Source organism: Thalassophryne amazonica, chromosome 5 (assembly GCF_902500255.1).
Source record: "Thalassophryne amazonica chromosome 5, fThaAma1.1, whole genome shotgun sequence".
In the NCBI taxonomy this organism is placed as follows: Eukaryota; Metazoa; Chordata; class Actinopteri; order Batrachoidiformes; family Batrachoididae; genus Thalassophryne; species Thalassophryne amazonica.
Genome location: NC_047107.1, coordinates 48375881 through 48390078, shown reverse-complemented (window position 1 = coordinate 48390078; position 14198 = coordinate 48375881). Strand labels below are relative to the sequence as shown.

The following is a 14198-nucleotide window of genomic DNA, read 5'->3' as shown; positions in this document are numbered from 1 at the left end:
TTAGAAGAATCACTCTGATTTACAGTATCTACCTTCTACAATTACAGGTTTGGATTCTAATGTTATACATGACTATGGACCGTCGTCCGTGGGGAGCTCGAAGTAGAGTCGCTGGTCCTTCGCGTTGAAAGGAGCCAGCTGAGGTGGTTTTGGCATCTGGTAAGGATGCCCCCTGGGCGCCTCCGTAGGGAGATGTTTCAGGCACGTCCATCTGGGAGGAGACCCCAGGAAGACCCAGGACTAGGTGGAATAGAATATAGAATAGAGCCTTTATGGTCATTGCACATATACACAAACAACGAAACTTGTCCTCTGCATTTAACCCATTCTAATTACAGTTAGACACAATCCAACCACTAGGAGCAGTGGGCAGCCACAGTCCAGCGCCTGGGGACCAACTCCAGATGTAGAGACGCTGCCTTCGTCAGGGGCAGAGAAAGGAGCAGACCCTAAATAAGCATGTTTTTGATTGTGGGAGAAAACCCAAGCAGACACGGGGAGAACGTGCAGATTCTACACAGACAGCCTGGAATTGATCCCACGACCTTCCTGCTTTGAAGCACCAGTGCTAACCACTAATCCACCGTGACGCCCATTATATCTCCACACTGGTCTGGGAATGCCTCGGGATCCCCCAGTCAGAGGTGGTCAATGTGGCCCGGTGTCACAGACCGCACAGTCCGCACCTAAAAATTGGTCCACCCTGCCTCCTCTGCGCATGCGTCATTTGCGACCACAGCAGCTCTTGTGAGAAGAACTCTCTGCACCCAAAGTGATCAAATGGATTAATGTGATTATTAACCATCAGATGACAAGGTAAAACCTGTTAAATCTTTCTAAAGTCAGTTTTAATCAGAAATGAGGCGATGAAGGCAGGCCGGACTGATTTTTAGGGTGGACCGTTTGGTTGGCAACACCGTGAAAGGGAAGTCTGGGGTCCCCTGCTAGAGCTGTTGCCCCCACGACCGGATCCCGAATAAGCGGTTGAAGATGAGTGATGACAGTGACTATGTGGGGTCAGTGAGTCATGGGCATTTTTGTAGTTTGGCAGGATTATTGGTCCTCAAGGATTATCTCACCTTATCTTATCTTACAAACGAGCCATCAGTCCAGATATGAACTTTCACAATATCACATGAATCTAAAACAAGTCATTTCAGATTCAAATTTGTTCATGTTGTGTAGTGTAGTTATACATGTATAGACACAGAATTGTACCAGAGGTTTAATATGAAAACCAAAGCATATGTAACCACAAAATACAGAATATTAAAAAAGAAAGTATGACCCCTCTACATATACAGTTTCAAACAGGTCTTGCACTGCAGAAAACCAAAGCAAAGCAACTGTCCATTATATATGCTGCAGAAAACCTGTGTGGATTTTTAACTAAATGTATAGTTCTGAGAATTGCTCAGAATCCTTTGGTTGTTTTCCTACACTGCAGGATGGTGAGACGGCTCTGTACCAGGCTGCAGCTAACGCTCAGGAGGAATGTGTTCTGATCCTGTTGGAGGATGGCTGTGACCCAAACATCATCACAATGGTGGCCACGTTGACTCACACAATTATGTCACTGCCCAATGCCCTCCTTGAATGGTTTACTTTTAGTTTTTTCAGCTGATGCCAGGTTTTATCTGCTAAATTTTCTATATTTATAGTAAATGTCAATTCAGCTCTGTCTCTTGTAGACCAACTGCAGTGCTCTCCATCCAGTTTCAGAGAAAGGAGAAACATCTTTGGTACAACTCCTCTTGGAATACCAAGCTCAGACTGACTTTCAGAATCAGGTTAGCAAAAGGAATCCAGATGGTAATGCACACGCTCTGGAAAGTTTTCCAACATGGCCTGGATCCACAATGTTAATTGCTTCCATTGAGATGATTATGTTTTCATCTCAGTGTGCTGTCAGCAGGACTTCTTAAAGACAGACAAATAAATTTTTTTTTAATGTGTTGAGAAGGTTGGGTCTAAACAAATATTGCGACCCTAACACCCCATTTACACCGAGTCTATGACCAAGTTGCAATCAAAAAATGGCCTCTGCTCGCAGTTACTCTCACTGACTCCCACTGGGGTTGCAGGCTGGTCGCAATGGGGTCTCCATGGATGGAAAAAAGATCCCTCTTGGTCACCATCACCCTCCATCGGTCTCCAATAGGTGTGCGAGTGTACTGAACTGTTTAAAACACTGTGCAACCAGTTACCAGATACATGGATCTCAAAATCGGTCTTGATAAACTCTAATGTCTCAGCTCACTCTCAGTGTGATCCTATGGGTTGTAATTAGGGTTCTAGCTAGGACCATTTCAGTGCCAAGTAATTTATGTGATTACAGGTCACTGCCAGGGGTCAGGAGCCCCCGGTGGGCGTCAAGGGGGCAGAGTCCCCTGAAGCTATAGGGTTTTATACCATTAAAACATTATTGGCAAGCCCTATTTTAATTCATTTTGAGTGGTTTTAGATGCATTGAAAGCAAGAATAATACACAAAAAAATTACATTTATGTTGTAATATTCATAATATCAAAGTTATTTTTGCATGTTTCTGTCAAAGTCGAAGTTAATGAAGTAAATAACATTGAAAAGGTCATAAATAATGTTGAAAAGGTCAAAAATATATTAATATTTGATGGGCATTGTTCTTCAAAAATGACACACTGTATCTTTAATCCAGTGAAGCAGGCAGTTTTTCTGTCGTGAGAGTTTTTGGGTCCCCCCCAACACTTCTGAGTGGGATTGCATTAATTTTTTTTTTAAACCAATATAACAACTAATTGTCTTGTCTGAACAAGAGCTGAAGCTGGACTGATTTGATTGTCCAGGTTGGATGAAAAGCTTTCTGAATTAGTTTTTCCACACTTTCCTGTTACACTGAAGCTTGTAAACAGTTTGTAGTTTCCAAACAGTTCCATTGAAAACTATTAACTTTTCATAGTGAAAAAGAGTGAAGCCCTCTTCCTCCTCCCCCCTTCTCCTCACCCCTCGCTTTCACCAACCAAGCGGAGCATTTTGGAAACACAAAGCCTTTAAACTGTAAAATAAACCAGAAATTTCTGAATGTATCAGCATCTACGGACACAGACGTAACTCTGGATTATTGAATGAAATATTTTGATGGGATTTTTTTTTCCTTTCAGCTCAGAGTGGACAGAGATGTTGTCCGCAATTGGCACAGCCAATTCGAACCCAAGAGCCAGGTGGAAATTTGCAGTTCCAGGCATTGCCGCACACCCACTGTAGCTAGAACCCTGGTCATAATAGACTCTCAATTAACTCTGCATGGGGTTGCAGCAATGATCGCGAATATTAACACATTTGTCACTCACACAATTCAGTCACAATGCAAGCTTGGCATAAAAGCAAATTACAGATCACAACAGAGACCAGCCAAGACCTGTGAGAGTTGACAACATGTCATAATCTTGTAGGTCTTGTATAGATCTCAGGGGCATAAGTGAAAAACACAAGATTGTAGAAGCATAAGAAACCAAGGTTCTACCATGAAGAGACAGCCAAACTAAAAATGGCCATAAAACTCCCAGAAATCCCGGCATATATCCTAGAATCAATCAATCAACTTTTTTCTTATATAGCTTTTTTCTTATAACAAACAGTTGCCCCAAGGCGCTCCATATTGCAAGGCAAGGCCATACAATAACCATGAAAAACCCCAACGGTCAAAACGACCCCCTATGAGCAAGCACTTGGCCACAGTGGGAAGGAAAAACTCCCTTTTAACAGGAAGAAACCTCCAGCAGAACCAGGCTCAGGGAGGGGCAGTCTTCTGCTGAGACTGGTTGGGGCTGAGGGAAAGAACCAGGAAAAAGACATGCCGAGAAGGGGGGCAGAGATCGATCACTAATGATTAAATGCAGAGTGATGCATACAGAGCAAAAAAGAAAGAAACAGTGCATCATGGGAACCCCCCCACAGTCTACGTCTAAAGCAACATAACCAAGGGATGGTCCAGGGTCACCCGATCCAGCCCTAACTATAAGCCTTAGCGAAAAGGAAAGTTTTAAGCCTAATCTTAAAAGTAGAGAGGGTATCTGTCTCCCTGATCTGAATTGGGAGCTGGTTCCACAGGAGAGGAGCCTGAAAGCTGAAGGCTCTGCCTCCCATTCTACTCTTACAAACCCTAGGAACTACAAGTAAGCCCGCAGTCTGAGAGCGAAGCGCTCTAATGGGGTAATATGGTACTACGAGGTCCCTAAGATAGGATGGGACCTGATTATTCAAAACCTTATAAGTAAGAAGAAGAATTTTAAATTCTATTCTAGAATTAACAGGAAGCCAATGAAGAGAGGCCAACACGAGTGAGATATGCTCTCTCCTGCTAGTCCCCGTCAGTACTCTAGCTGCAGCATTCTGAACCAACTGAAGGCTTTTTAGGGAACTTTTAGGACAACCTGATAATAATGAATTACAATAGTCCAGCCTAGAGGAAATAAATGCATGAATTAGTTTTTCAGCATCACTCTGAGACAAGACCTTTCTGATTTTAGAGATATTGCGTAAATGCAAAAAGGCAGTCCTACATATTTGTTTAATATGCGCTTTGAATGACATATCCTGATCAAAAATAACTCCAAGATTTCTCACAGTATTACTAGAGATCAGGGAAATGCCATCCAGAGTAACGATCTGGTTAGACACCATGCTTCTAAGATTTGTGGGGCCAAGTACAATAACTTCAGTTTTATCTGAGTTTAAAAGCAGGAAATTAGAGGTCATCCATGTCTTTATGTCTGTAAGACAATCCTGCAGTTTAGCTAATTGGTGTGTATCCTCTGGCTTCATGGATAGATAAAGCTGGGTATCATCTGCGTAACAATGAAAATTTAAGCAATACCGTCTAATAATACTGCCTAAGGGAAGCATGTATAAAGTGAATAAAATTGGTCCTAGCACAGAACCTTGTGGAACTCCATAATTAACTTTAGTCTGTGAAGAAGATTCCCCATTTACATGAACAAATTGTAATCTATTAGACAAATATGATTCAAACCACCGCAGCGCAGTGCCTTTAATACCTATGGCATGCTCTAATCTCTGTAATAAAATTTTATGGTCAACAGTATCAAAAGCAGCACTGAGGTCCAACAGAACAAGCACAGAGATAAGTCCACTGTCCGAAGCCATAAGAAGATCATTTGTAACCTTCACTAATGCTGTTTCTGTACTATGATGAATTCTAAAACGTGACTGAAACTCTTCAAATAGACCATTCCTCTGCAGGTGATCAGTTAGCTGTTTTACAACTACCCTCTCAAGAATCTTTGAGAGAAAAGGAAGGTTGGAGATTGGCCTATAATTAGCTAAGATAGCTGGGTCAAGTGATGGCTTTTTAAGTAATGGTTTAATTACTGCCACCTTAAAGGCCTGTGGTACATAACCAACTAACAAAGATAGATTGATCATATTTAAGATTGAAGCATTAAATAATGGTAGGACTTCCTTGAGCAGCCTGGCAGGAATGGGGTCTAATAAGCATGTTGATGGTTTGGATGAAGTAACTAATGAAAATAACTCAGACAGAACAATCGGAGAGAAAGAGTCTAACCAAATACCGGCATCACTGAAAGCAGCCAAAGATAACGATACATCTTTGGGATGGTTATGAGTAATTTTTTCTCTAATAGTCAAAATTTTGTTAGCAAAGAAAGTCATGAAGTCATCACTAGTTAAAGTTAATGGAATACTCAGCTCAATAGAGCTCTGACTCTTTGTCAGCCTGGCTACAGTGCTGAAAAGAAACCTGGGGTTGTTCTTATTTTCTTCAATTAGTGATGAGTAGAAAGATGTCCTAGCTTCACGGAGGGCTTTCTTATAGAGCAACAAACTCTTTTTCCAGGCTAAGTGAAGATCTTCTAAATTAGTGAGACGCCATTTCCTCTCCAACTTATGGGTTATCTGCTTTAAGCTACGAGTTTGTGAGTTATACCACGGAGTCAGACACTTCTGATTTAAAGCTCTCTTTTTCAGAGGAGCTACAGCATCCAAAGTTGTCTTCAATGAGGATGTAAAACTATTGACGAGATACTCTAGCTCCCTTACAGAGTTTAGGTAGCTACTCTGCTCTGTGTTGGTATATGACATTAGAGAACATAAAGAAGGAATCATAACCTTAAACCTAGTTACAGCGCTTTCTGAAAGACTTCTAGTGTAATGAAACTTATTCCCCACTGCAGGGTAGTCCATCAGGGTAAATGTAAATGTTATTAAAAAATGATCAGACAGAAGGGAGTTTTCAGGGAATACTGTTAAGTCCTCTATTTCCATACCATAAGTCAGAACAAGATCTAAGATATGATTAAAGTGGTGGGTGGACTCATTTACTTTTTGAGCAAAGCCGATAGAGTCTAATAATAGATTAAATGCAGTGTTGAGGCTGTCATTCTCAGCATCTGTGTGGATGTTAAAATCGCCCACTATAATTATCTTATCTGAGCTAAGCACTAAGTCAGACAAAAGGTCTGAAAATTCACAGAGAAACTCACAGTAACGACCAGGTGGACGATAGATAATAACAAATAAAACTGGTTTTTGGGACTTCCAATTTGGATGGACAAGACTAAGAGACAAGCTTTCAAATGAATTAAAGCTCTGTCTGGGTTTTTGATTAATTAATAAGCTGGAATGGAAGATTGCTGCTAATCCTCCGCCCCGGCCCGTGCTACGAGCATTCTGACAGTTAGTGTGACTCGGGGGTGTTGACTCATTTAAACTAACATATTCATCCTGCTGTAACCAAGTTTCTGTTAGGCAGAATAAATCAATACGTTGATCAATTATTATATCATTTACCAACAGGGACTTAGAAGAAAGAGACCTAATGTTTAATAGACCACATTTAACTGTTTTAGTCTGTGGTGCAATTGAAGGTGCTATATTATTTTTTCTTTTTGAATTTTTATGCTTAAATAGATTTTTGCTAGTTATTGGTGGTCTGGGAGCAGGCACCGTCTCTACGGGGATGGGGTAATAAGGGGATGGCAGGAGGAGAGAAGCTGCAGAGAGGTGTATAAGACCACAGCTCTGCCTCCTGGTCCCAACGCTAGACAGTCACAGTTTGGAGGATCCAAAAAAATTGGCCAGATTTCTAGAAATGAGAGCTGCTCCATCTAAAGTGGGATGGATGCCGTCTCTCCTAACAAGACCAGGTTTTCCCCAGAAGCTTTGCCAATTATCAATGAAGCCCACCTCATTTTTTGGACACCACTCAGACAGCCAGCAATTCAAGGAGAACATGCGGCTAAACATGTCACTCCCGGTCTGATTGGGGAGGGGCCCAGAGAAAACAACAGAGTCCGACATTGTTTTTGCAAAGTTACACACCGATTTAATGTTAATTTTAGTGACCTCCGATTGGCGTAACCGAGTGTCATTACTGCCGACGTGAATTACAATCTTACCAAATTTACGCTTAGCCTTAGCCAGCAATTTCAAATGTCCTTCGATGTCGCCTGCTCTGGCCCCCGGAAGACAATTGACAATGGTTGCTGGTGTCGCTAACTTCACATTTCTCAAAACAGAGTCGCCAATAACCAGAGTTTGATCCTCGGCGGGTGTGTCGTCGAGTGGGGAAAAACGGTTAGAGATGTGAACGGGTTGACGGTGTACACGGGGCTTCTGTTTAGGGCTACGCTTCCTCCTCACAGTCACCCAGTCAGCCTGCTTTCCCGACTGCACGGGATCTGCCAGGGGGGAACTAACGGCGGCTAAGCTACCTTGGTCCGCACCGACTACAGGGGCCTGGCTAGCTGTAGAATTTTCCACGGTGCGGAGCCGAGCCTCCACTTCGCCCAGCCTGGCCTCCAAAGCTACGAATAAGCTGCACTTATTACAAGTACCGTTACTGCTAAAGGAGGCCGAGGAATAACTAAACATTTCACACCCAGAGCAGAAAAGTGCGGGAGAGACAGGAGAAGCCGCCATGCTAAATCGGCTAAGAGCTAGTAGCTACGCTAAGCTAGCGGATTCCCAAAAACACACAAAGTGAATAATGTGCAAATAATCCAGAGGTGATTCAGCAGAAGGAGTGCCCCAATCAAGGCACCAAACAGGCCATGAAGCAGCACAGGCAACACACGACAACGGTGCTAAAATAAAATTAAAAAAAATAAATAAATAAAAACGAAAGCGTTAGCAAGCTAGTTAGCCTGCCAACGCTAATGAAAGTTAGCTGATAAAAGTTCTCCGTCGCGATGTTTCGACCGTTAGAGGTCTTCCTTAGGCGTTGGAGCACAGTAAAAAGTTAAAAAAAATTAAAAAGTAAAAAAAGTAAAAAAGTCTTGAAAAAGACTGTTAGTTCAAGTCCAAAGCAGCAGGTAGCAGTCTCTGTGTGAACAGTCCCAACAGAGAGCCCTCCAAATCCAACCTCCAGTTGAAAATGCCAAACAAGTGCGGTTTCCCCCAGAATGTTAAACAATATTCTGGGGAAAATGCACAGAAAGACGTGGAGCCACATTTAAAGACTTTAATGGGGTATTTTGGGGTTTTGAAAAGTATGCACTTTCAAGAGTACCCATCTTGTAGGTCCTTAAACAACACTGTTTATGGACCTATGTATCATTCTTGGACTGACTGTGCTGGAAATTGTTAATCTCTCACTAACTTCTGGATCTGTTCCTAATTGTTTTAAATCTGCAGTGATTAAACAATTACTTAAGAAATCTAATCTTGACCCTAATGTATTGAAAAATTATAGGCCAATATCAAATCTATCATTTTATTCTAAAATTCTGGAAAAAGTGGTTTCACGGCAGCTTGTGGACCACCTTACAGAGAATAATCTTTTTGAGCCATTGCCGTCTGCTTTTAGAAAATATCACTCCACAGAAACAGCGCTTACTAAAGTAGTGAATGACCTGCGAGCAATGGATTCGGACACCACTACGGTTTTGGTGCTGTTAGATCTTAGTGCTGCGTTTGATACTATGGATCATCATATTCTACTCGATGGGCTGGAGAATCATTTTTGGATTACTGGAAGTGCCCTGGCGTGGTTGACGTCATACCTGTCCATTCTTTCTCACTGTGTTTTGTATAATAACACTACCTCTAATCTTAGTGACATGAAATTCGGGGTTCCACGGGGATCTGTTTTAGGCCCCCTGCTTTTCTCCCTTTATGTAGCACCCCTTGGGCATATACTGCTGCATTTTGGGATTGCCTTTCATTGTTGTGCTGATGATACTCACTTGTATATGCCGATAACTACTGGTAATCTCATCCACATAAAATCTTTAGAAGATTGCCTTGCATCAGTGAAAAGCTGGATGTCTAGAAACTTCCTACTTTTAAACTCTGATAAGACTGAAATGATGGTTCTTGGTCCAGTGAGACATCAGCATCAATTTGACCAGCTAGCACTTAGCCTAGGTTCGTGTACATCATATGGACAAAGTAAGGAACCTTGGGGTCATTTTTGATCCTATGTTGTCCTTTGACCTCCACATTAGAGACATTACGAGGACTGCTTTCTTCAATCTGTGAAATATAGGAAAGATTCATCCTATCCTGTCTATGGCTGAGACTCTGATACATGCATTTATCTCTTCTAGATTGGACTATTGCAATGCTTTATTTTCTGGTTTATTGCAGTCCCAATTGGTTCAAAATGCTGCTGCCAGACTTTTGACATGAAGTACAAGGTTTGACCACATTACACCCGTTCTGGCATCCCTTCATTGGCTTCCTATCTCTCTGAGATCGGATTTTAAGGTGCTGTTGCTAGTCTATAAAATTGTTCACGGACTGGCACCTCCCTACCTGGCTGACCTGGTTAAGCCCTACGTACTGGCTCGGGCCTTGCGTTCGCAGGGTGCAGGACCATTGTGTGTTCCTAGAGTAAATAAAAGGTCTGCGGGTCACGGAGCCTTTTCTTATCGTGCCCCTGCTCTGTGGAACAATCTCCCTGCGCAGATAAGGCAGTCGGACTCTGTGGAGATTTTTAAGTCTAGATTGAAGACCCACCTTTTTTCCCCTGTATTATCGTTAGTATTATATGTTATTGTGTGGGTTTTTTAAAAATTCTTTTTACCTTTTTATGTTTTTATTCTTTTATTGTGCCTTTTAATCTTTTAATTAATTTTGTTCTGGTTTTTTTAGTTGTGTTGTGTGACGCACCTTAAGGTGACTGTGAATTGGCATTATATAAATTAATAAATTTGATTTGAACTGATTTAGGACCTTTTCTATGACTAAGCTTAAAGTTGATTTTTGGGCTCATCTTGTGTAACAGGATATTTTTGCTCTCAGCACCTCGAGACTCCTCTGCACCTGGCTGTGAAGAACAGCCACATTCCTGTGATCCAGTCTCTGCTGGAGGCCGACTGCAACATTAATGCTACCAATGATGTACGATCACCTCATTAACCAATAAAAATACACTCTTATTCATGAACATTCAGTAAGGTATGTCTTCTATAATATATTCCAGTTCTAAGGTAGAACTATACTAGTATATACTAAGGTACAGTATATCTAAATATCTAAAAAAAAGGAAGAGTAGAATAGAAGAGTAGAATAGAGTAGAGTAGAGTCACTTAGGTGCCTGGTCTTGAGAACCAGGGATGGTAGGTTGACAAGCTATGTACGGGTTGTTGTACGGCTTGTACAGTTTGCTGAGTTACATTATTCTTTCCTGTGCTGTGAACTGTTAGAGGTCCCAGACTGTTATGCATCTTGCTGCTGAGCTGGCCAGAGTTGATGTGGTAGAAATGCTCCTTAAATCTGGAATCGATCTGTCGATCCAGGATCGGGTAAGAGTTCTCACAAAAACTTCTTTCTACAACAAACTAAACTTTGTAGTTGCAATGAAAGTTTATGCTCTGAGAGGTCATTGGAAAATGTGTATAACAGGACCTGTAAACATATATGTAAACAAATGTTGACACCTGATTTGGGACTCCTTGTCTGGAATCTTGTCACACACACTAAAAACCATTGCAGTGTAACAGTAGTGTTCAGAATAATAGTAGTGCTATGTGATTAATCCAGGTTTTGAGTATATTTCTTATTGTTACATGGGAAACAAGGTACCAGTAGATTCAGTAGATTCTCACAAATCCAACAAGACCAAGCATTCATGATATGCACACTCTTAAGGCTATGAAATTGGGCTATTATTAAAAAAAAGTAGAAAAGGGGTGTTTACAATAATAGTAGCATCTGCCGTTGATGCTACAAACTCAAAACTATTATGTTCAAACTGCTTTTTTAGCAATCCTGTGAATTACTAAACTACTTGTAGTATTTAGTTGTATAACCACAGTTTTTCATGACTTCTTCACATCTGCAGGGCGTTAATTTTGTTGGTTTGGAACCAAGATTTTGCTCATGTACTAGTGTGCTTGGGGTCATTGTCTTGTTGAAACACCCATTTCAAGGGCATGTCCTCTTCACCCTCTTGCTTGCCTCTACTGGTGGTTGGCTCTCACTGCGGTATTGTATCACTTCCTGTTCCGGAGCACAGCGGTGTTTTGCTGTATCTGTTAGCTGTTTAATCTGCGCAGTTAGATTGATCTAGTTATCTAGATTACGATTTGTTTCCCAGTGTAATCTTTACGTGCCTTAACTAAAGCACTCCTTCTGCTGAATCACCTCTAAATTATTTACACATTATTCACTTTGCGTGTTTTTAGGAATCCGCTAGCTTAGCGTAGCTACTAGCTCTTAGCCGATTTAGCATGGCGGCTTCTCCTGTCTCTCCCGCACTTTTCTGCTCTGGGTGTGAAATGTTTAGTTATTCCTCGGCCTCCTTTAGCAGTAATGGTACTTGTAATAAGTGTAGCTTATTCGTAGCTTTGGAGGCCAGGCTGGGCGAATTGGAGACTCGGCTCCGCACCGTGGAAAATTCTACAGCTAGCAAGGCCCCTGTAGTCGGTGCGGACCAAGGTAGCTTAGCCGCCGTTAGTTACCCCCTGGCAGATCCCGAGCAGCCGGGAAAGCAGGCCGACTGGGTGACTGTGAGGAGGAAGCGTAGCCCTAAACAGAAGCCCCGTGTACACCGCCAACCCGTTCACATCTCTAACCGTTTTTCCCCACTCGACGACACACCCGCTGAGGATCAAACTCTGGTTATTGGCGACTCTGTTTTGAGAAATGTGAAGTTAGCGACACCAGCAACCATAGTCAATTGTCTTCCGGGGGCCAGAGCAGGCGACATTGAAGGAAATTTGAAACTGCTGGCTAAGGCTAAGCGTAAATTTGGTAAGATTGTAATTCACGTCGGCAGTAATGACACCCGGTTACGCCAATCGGAGGTCACTAAAATTAACATTAAATCGGTGTGTAACTTTGCAAAAACAATGTCGGACTCTGTAGTTTTCTCTGGGCCCCTCCCCAATCGGACCGGGAGTGACATGTTTAGCCGCATGTTCTTCTTGAATTGCTGGCTGTCTGAGTGGTGTCCAAAAAATGAGGTGGGCTTCATAGATAATTGGCAAAGCTTCTGGGGAAAACCTGGTCTTGTTAGGAGAGACGGCATCCATCCCACTTTGGATGGAGCAGCTCTCATTTCTAGAAATCTGGCCAATTTTCTTAAATCCTCCAAACCGTGACTATCCAGGGTTGGGACCAGGAAGCAGAGTTGTAGTCTTACACACCTCTCTGCAGCTTCTCTCCCCCTGCCATCCCCTCATTACCCCATCCCCGTAGAGACGGTGCCTGCTCCCAGACTACCAATAACCAGCAAAAATCTATTTAAGCATAAAAATTCAAAAAGAAAAATAATATAGCACCTTCAACTGCACCACAGACTAAAACAGTTAAATGTGGTCTATTAAACATTAGGTCTCTCTCTTCTAAGTCCCTGTTGGTAAATGATATAATAATTGATCAACATATTGATTTATTCTGCCTAACAGAAACCTGGTTACAGCAGGATGAATATGTTAGTTTAAATGAGTCAACACCCCCGAGTCACACTAACTGTCAGAATGCTCGTAGCACGGGCCGGGGTGGAGGATTAGCAGCAATCTTCCATTCCAGCTTATTAATTAATCCAAAACCCAGACAGAGCTTTAATTCATTTGAAAGCTTGTCTCTTAGTCTTGTCCATCCAAATTGGAAGTCCCAAAAACCAGTTTTATTTGTTATTATCTATCGTCCACCTGGCCGTTACTGTGAGTTTCTCTGTGAATTTTCAGACCTTTTGTCTGACTTAGTGCTTAGCTCAGATAAGATAATTATAGTGGGCGATTTTAACATCCACACAGATGCTGAGAATGACAGCCTCAACACTGCATTTAATCTATTATTAGACTCTATTGGCTTTGCTCAAAAAGTAAATGAGTCCACCCACCACTTTAATCATATCTTAGATCTTGTTCTGACTTATGGTATGGAAATAGAAGACTTAACAGTATTCCCTGAAAACTCCCTTCTGTCTGATCATTTCTTAATAACATTTACATTTACTCTGATGGACTACCCAGCAGTGGGGAATAAGTTTCATTACACTAGAAGTCTTTCAGAAAGCGCTGTAACTAGGTTTAAGGATATGATTCCTTCTTTATGTTCTCTAATGCCATATACCAACACAGTGCAGAGTAGCTACCTAAACTCTGTAAGGGAGATAGAGTATCTCGTCAATAGTTTTACATCCTCATTGAAGACAACTTTGGATGCTGTAGCTCCTCTGAAAAAGAGAGCTTTAAATCAGAAGTGTCTGACTCCGTGGTATAACTCACAAACTCGTAGCTTAAAGCAGATAACCCGTACGTTGGAGAGGAAATGGCGTCTCACTAATTTAGAAGATCTTCACTTAGCCTGGAAAAAGAGTCTGTTGCTCTATAAAAAAGCCCTCCGTAAAGCTAGGACATCTTTCTACTCATCACTAATTGAAGAAAATAAGAACAACCCCAGGTTTCTTTTCAGCACTGTAGCCAGGCTGACAAAGAGTCAGAGCTCTATTGAGCTGAGTATTCCATTAACTTTAACTAGTAATGACTTCATGACTTTCTTTGCTAACAAAATTTTAACTATTAGAGAAAAAATTACTCATAACCATCCCAAAGACGTATCGTTATCTTTGGCTGCTTTCAGTGATGCCGGTATTTGGTTAGACTCTTTCTCTCCGATTGTTCTGTCTGAGTTATTCTCATTAGTTACTTCATCCAAACGATCAACATGTTTATCAGACCCCATTCCTACCAGGCTGCTCAAGGAAGCACTACCATTATTTAATGC

At 41.7% G+C, this 14198-nt stretch overlaps 1 protein-coding gene across 1 annotated transcript in view; it reads left to right on the top strand.

Annotated features, from left to right (window-relative positions):
- ankdd1b (ankyrin repeat and death domain containing 1B) overlaps positions 1-14198 on the top strand; it is a 44558-nt gene that overhangs the window by 16890 nt on the left and 13470 nt on the right. Inside the window, exons 8-11 of the mRNA XM_034170116.1 lie at positions 1448-1546; positions 1692-1790; positions 10266-10364; positions 10670-10768. Of these exons, the coding sequence (XP_034026007.1) occupies positions 1448-1546; positions 1692-1790; positions 10266-10364; positions 10670-10768 (396 nt within the window). The remainder of the gene's footprint in view (positions 1-1447; positions 1547-1691; positions 1791-10265; positions 10365-10669; positions 10769-14198) is intronic.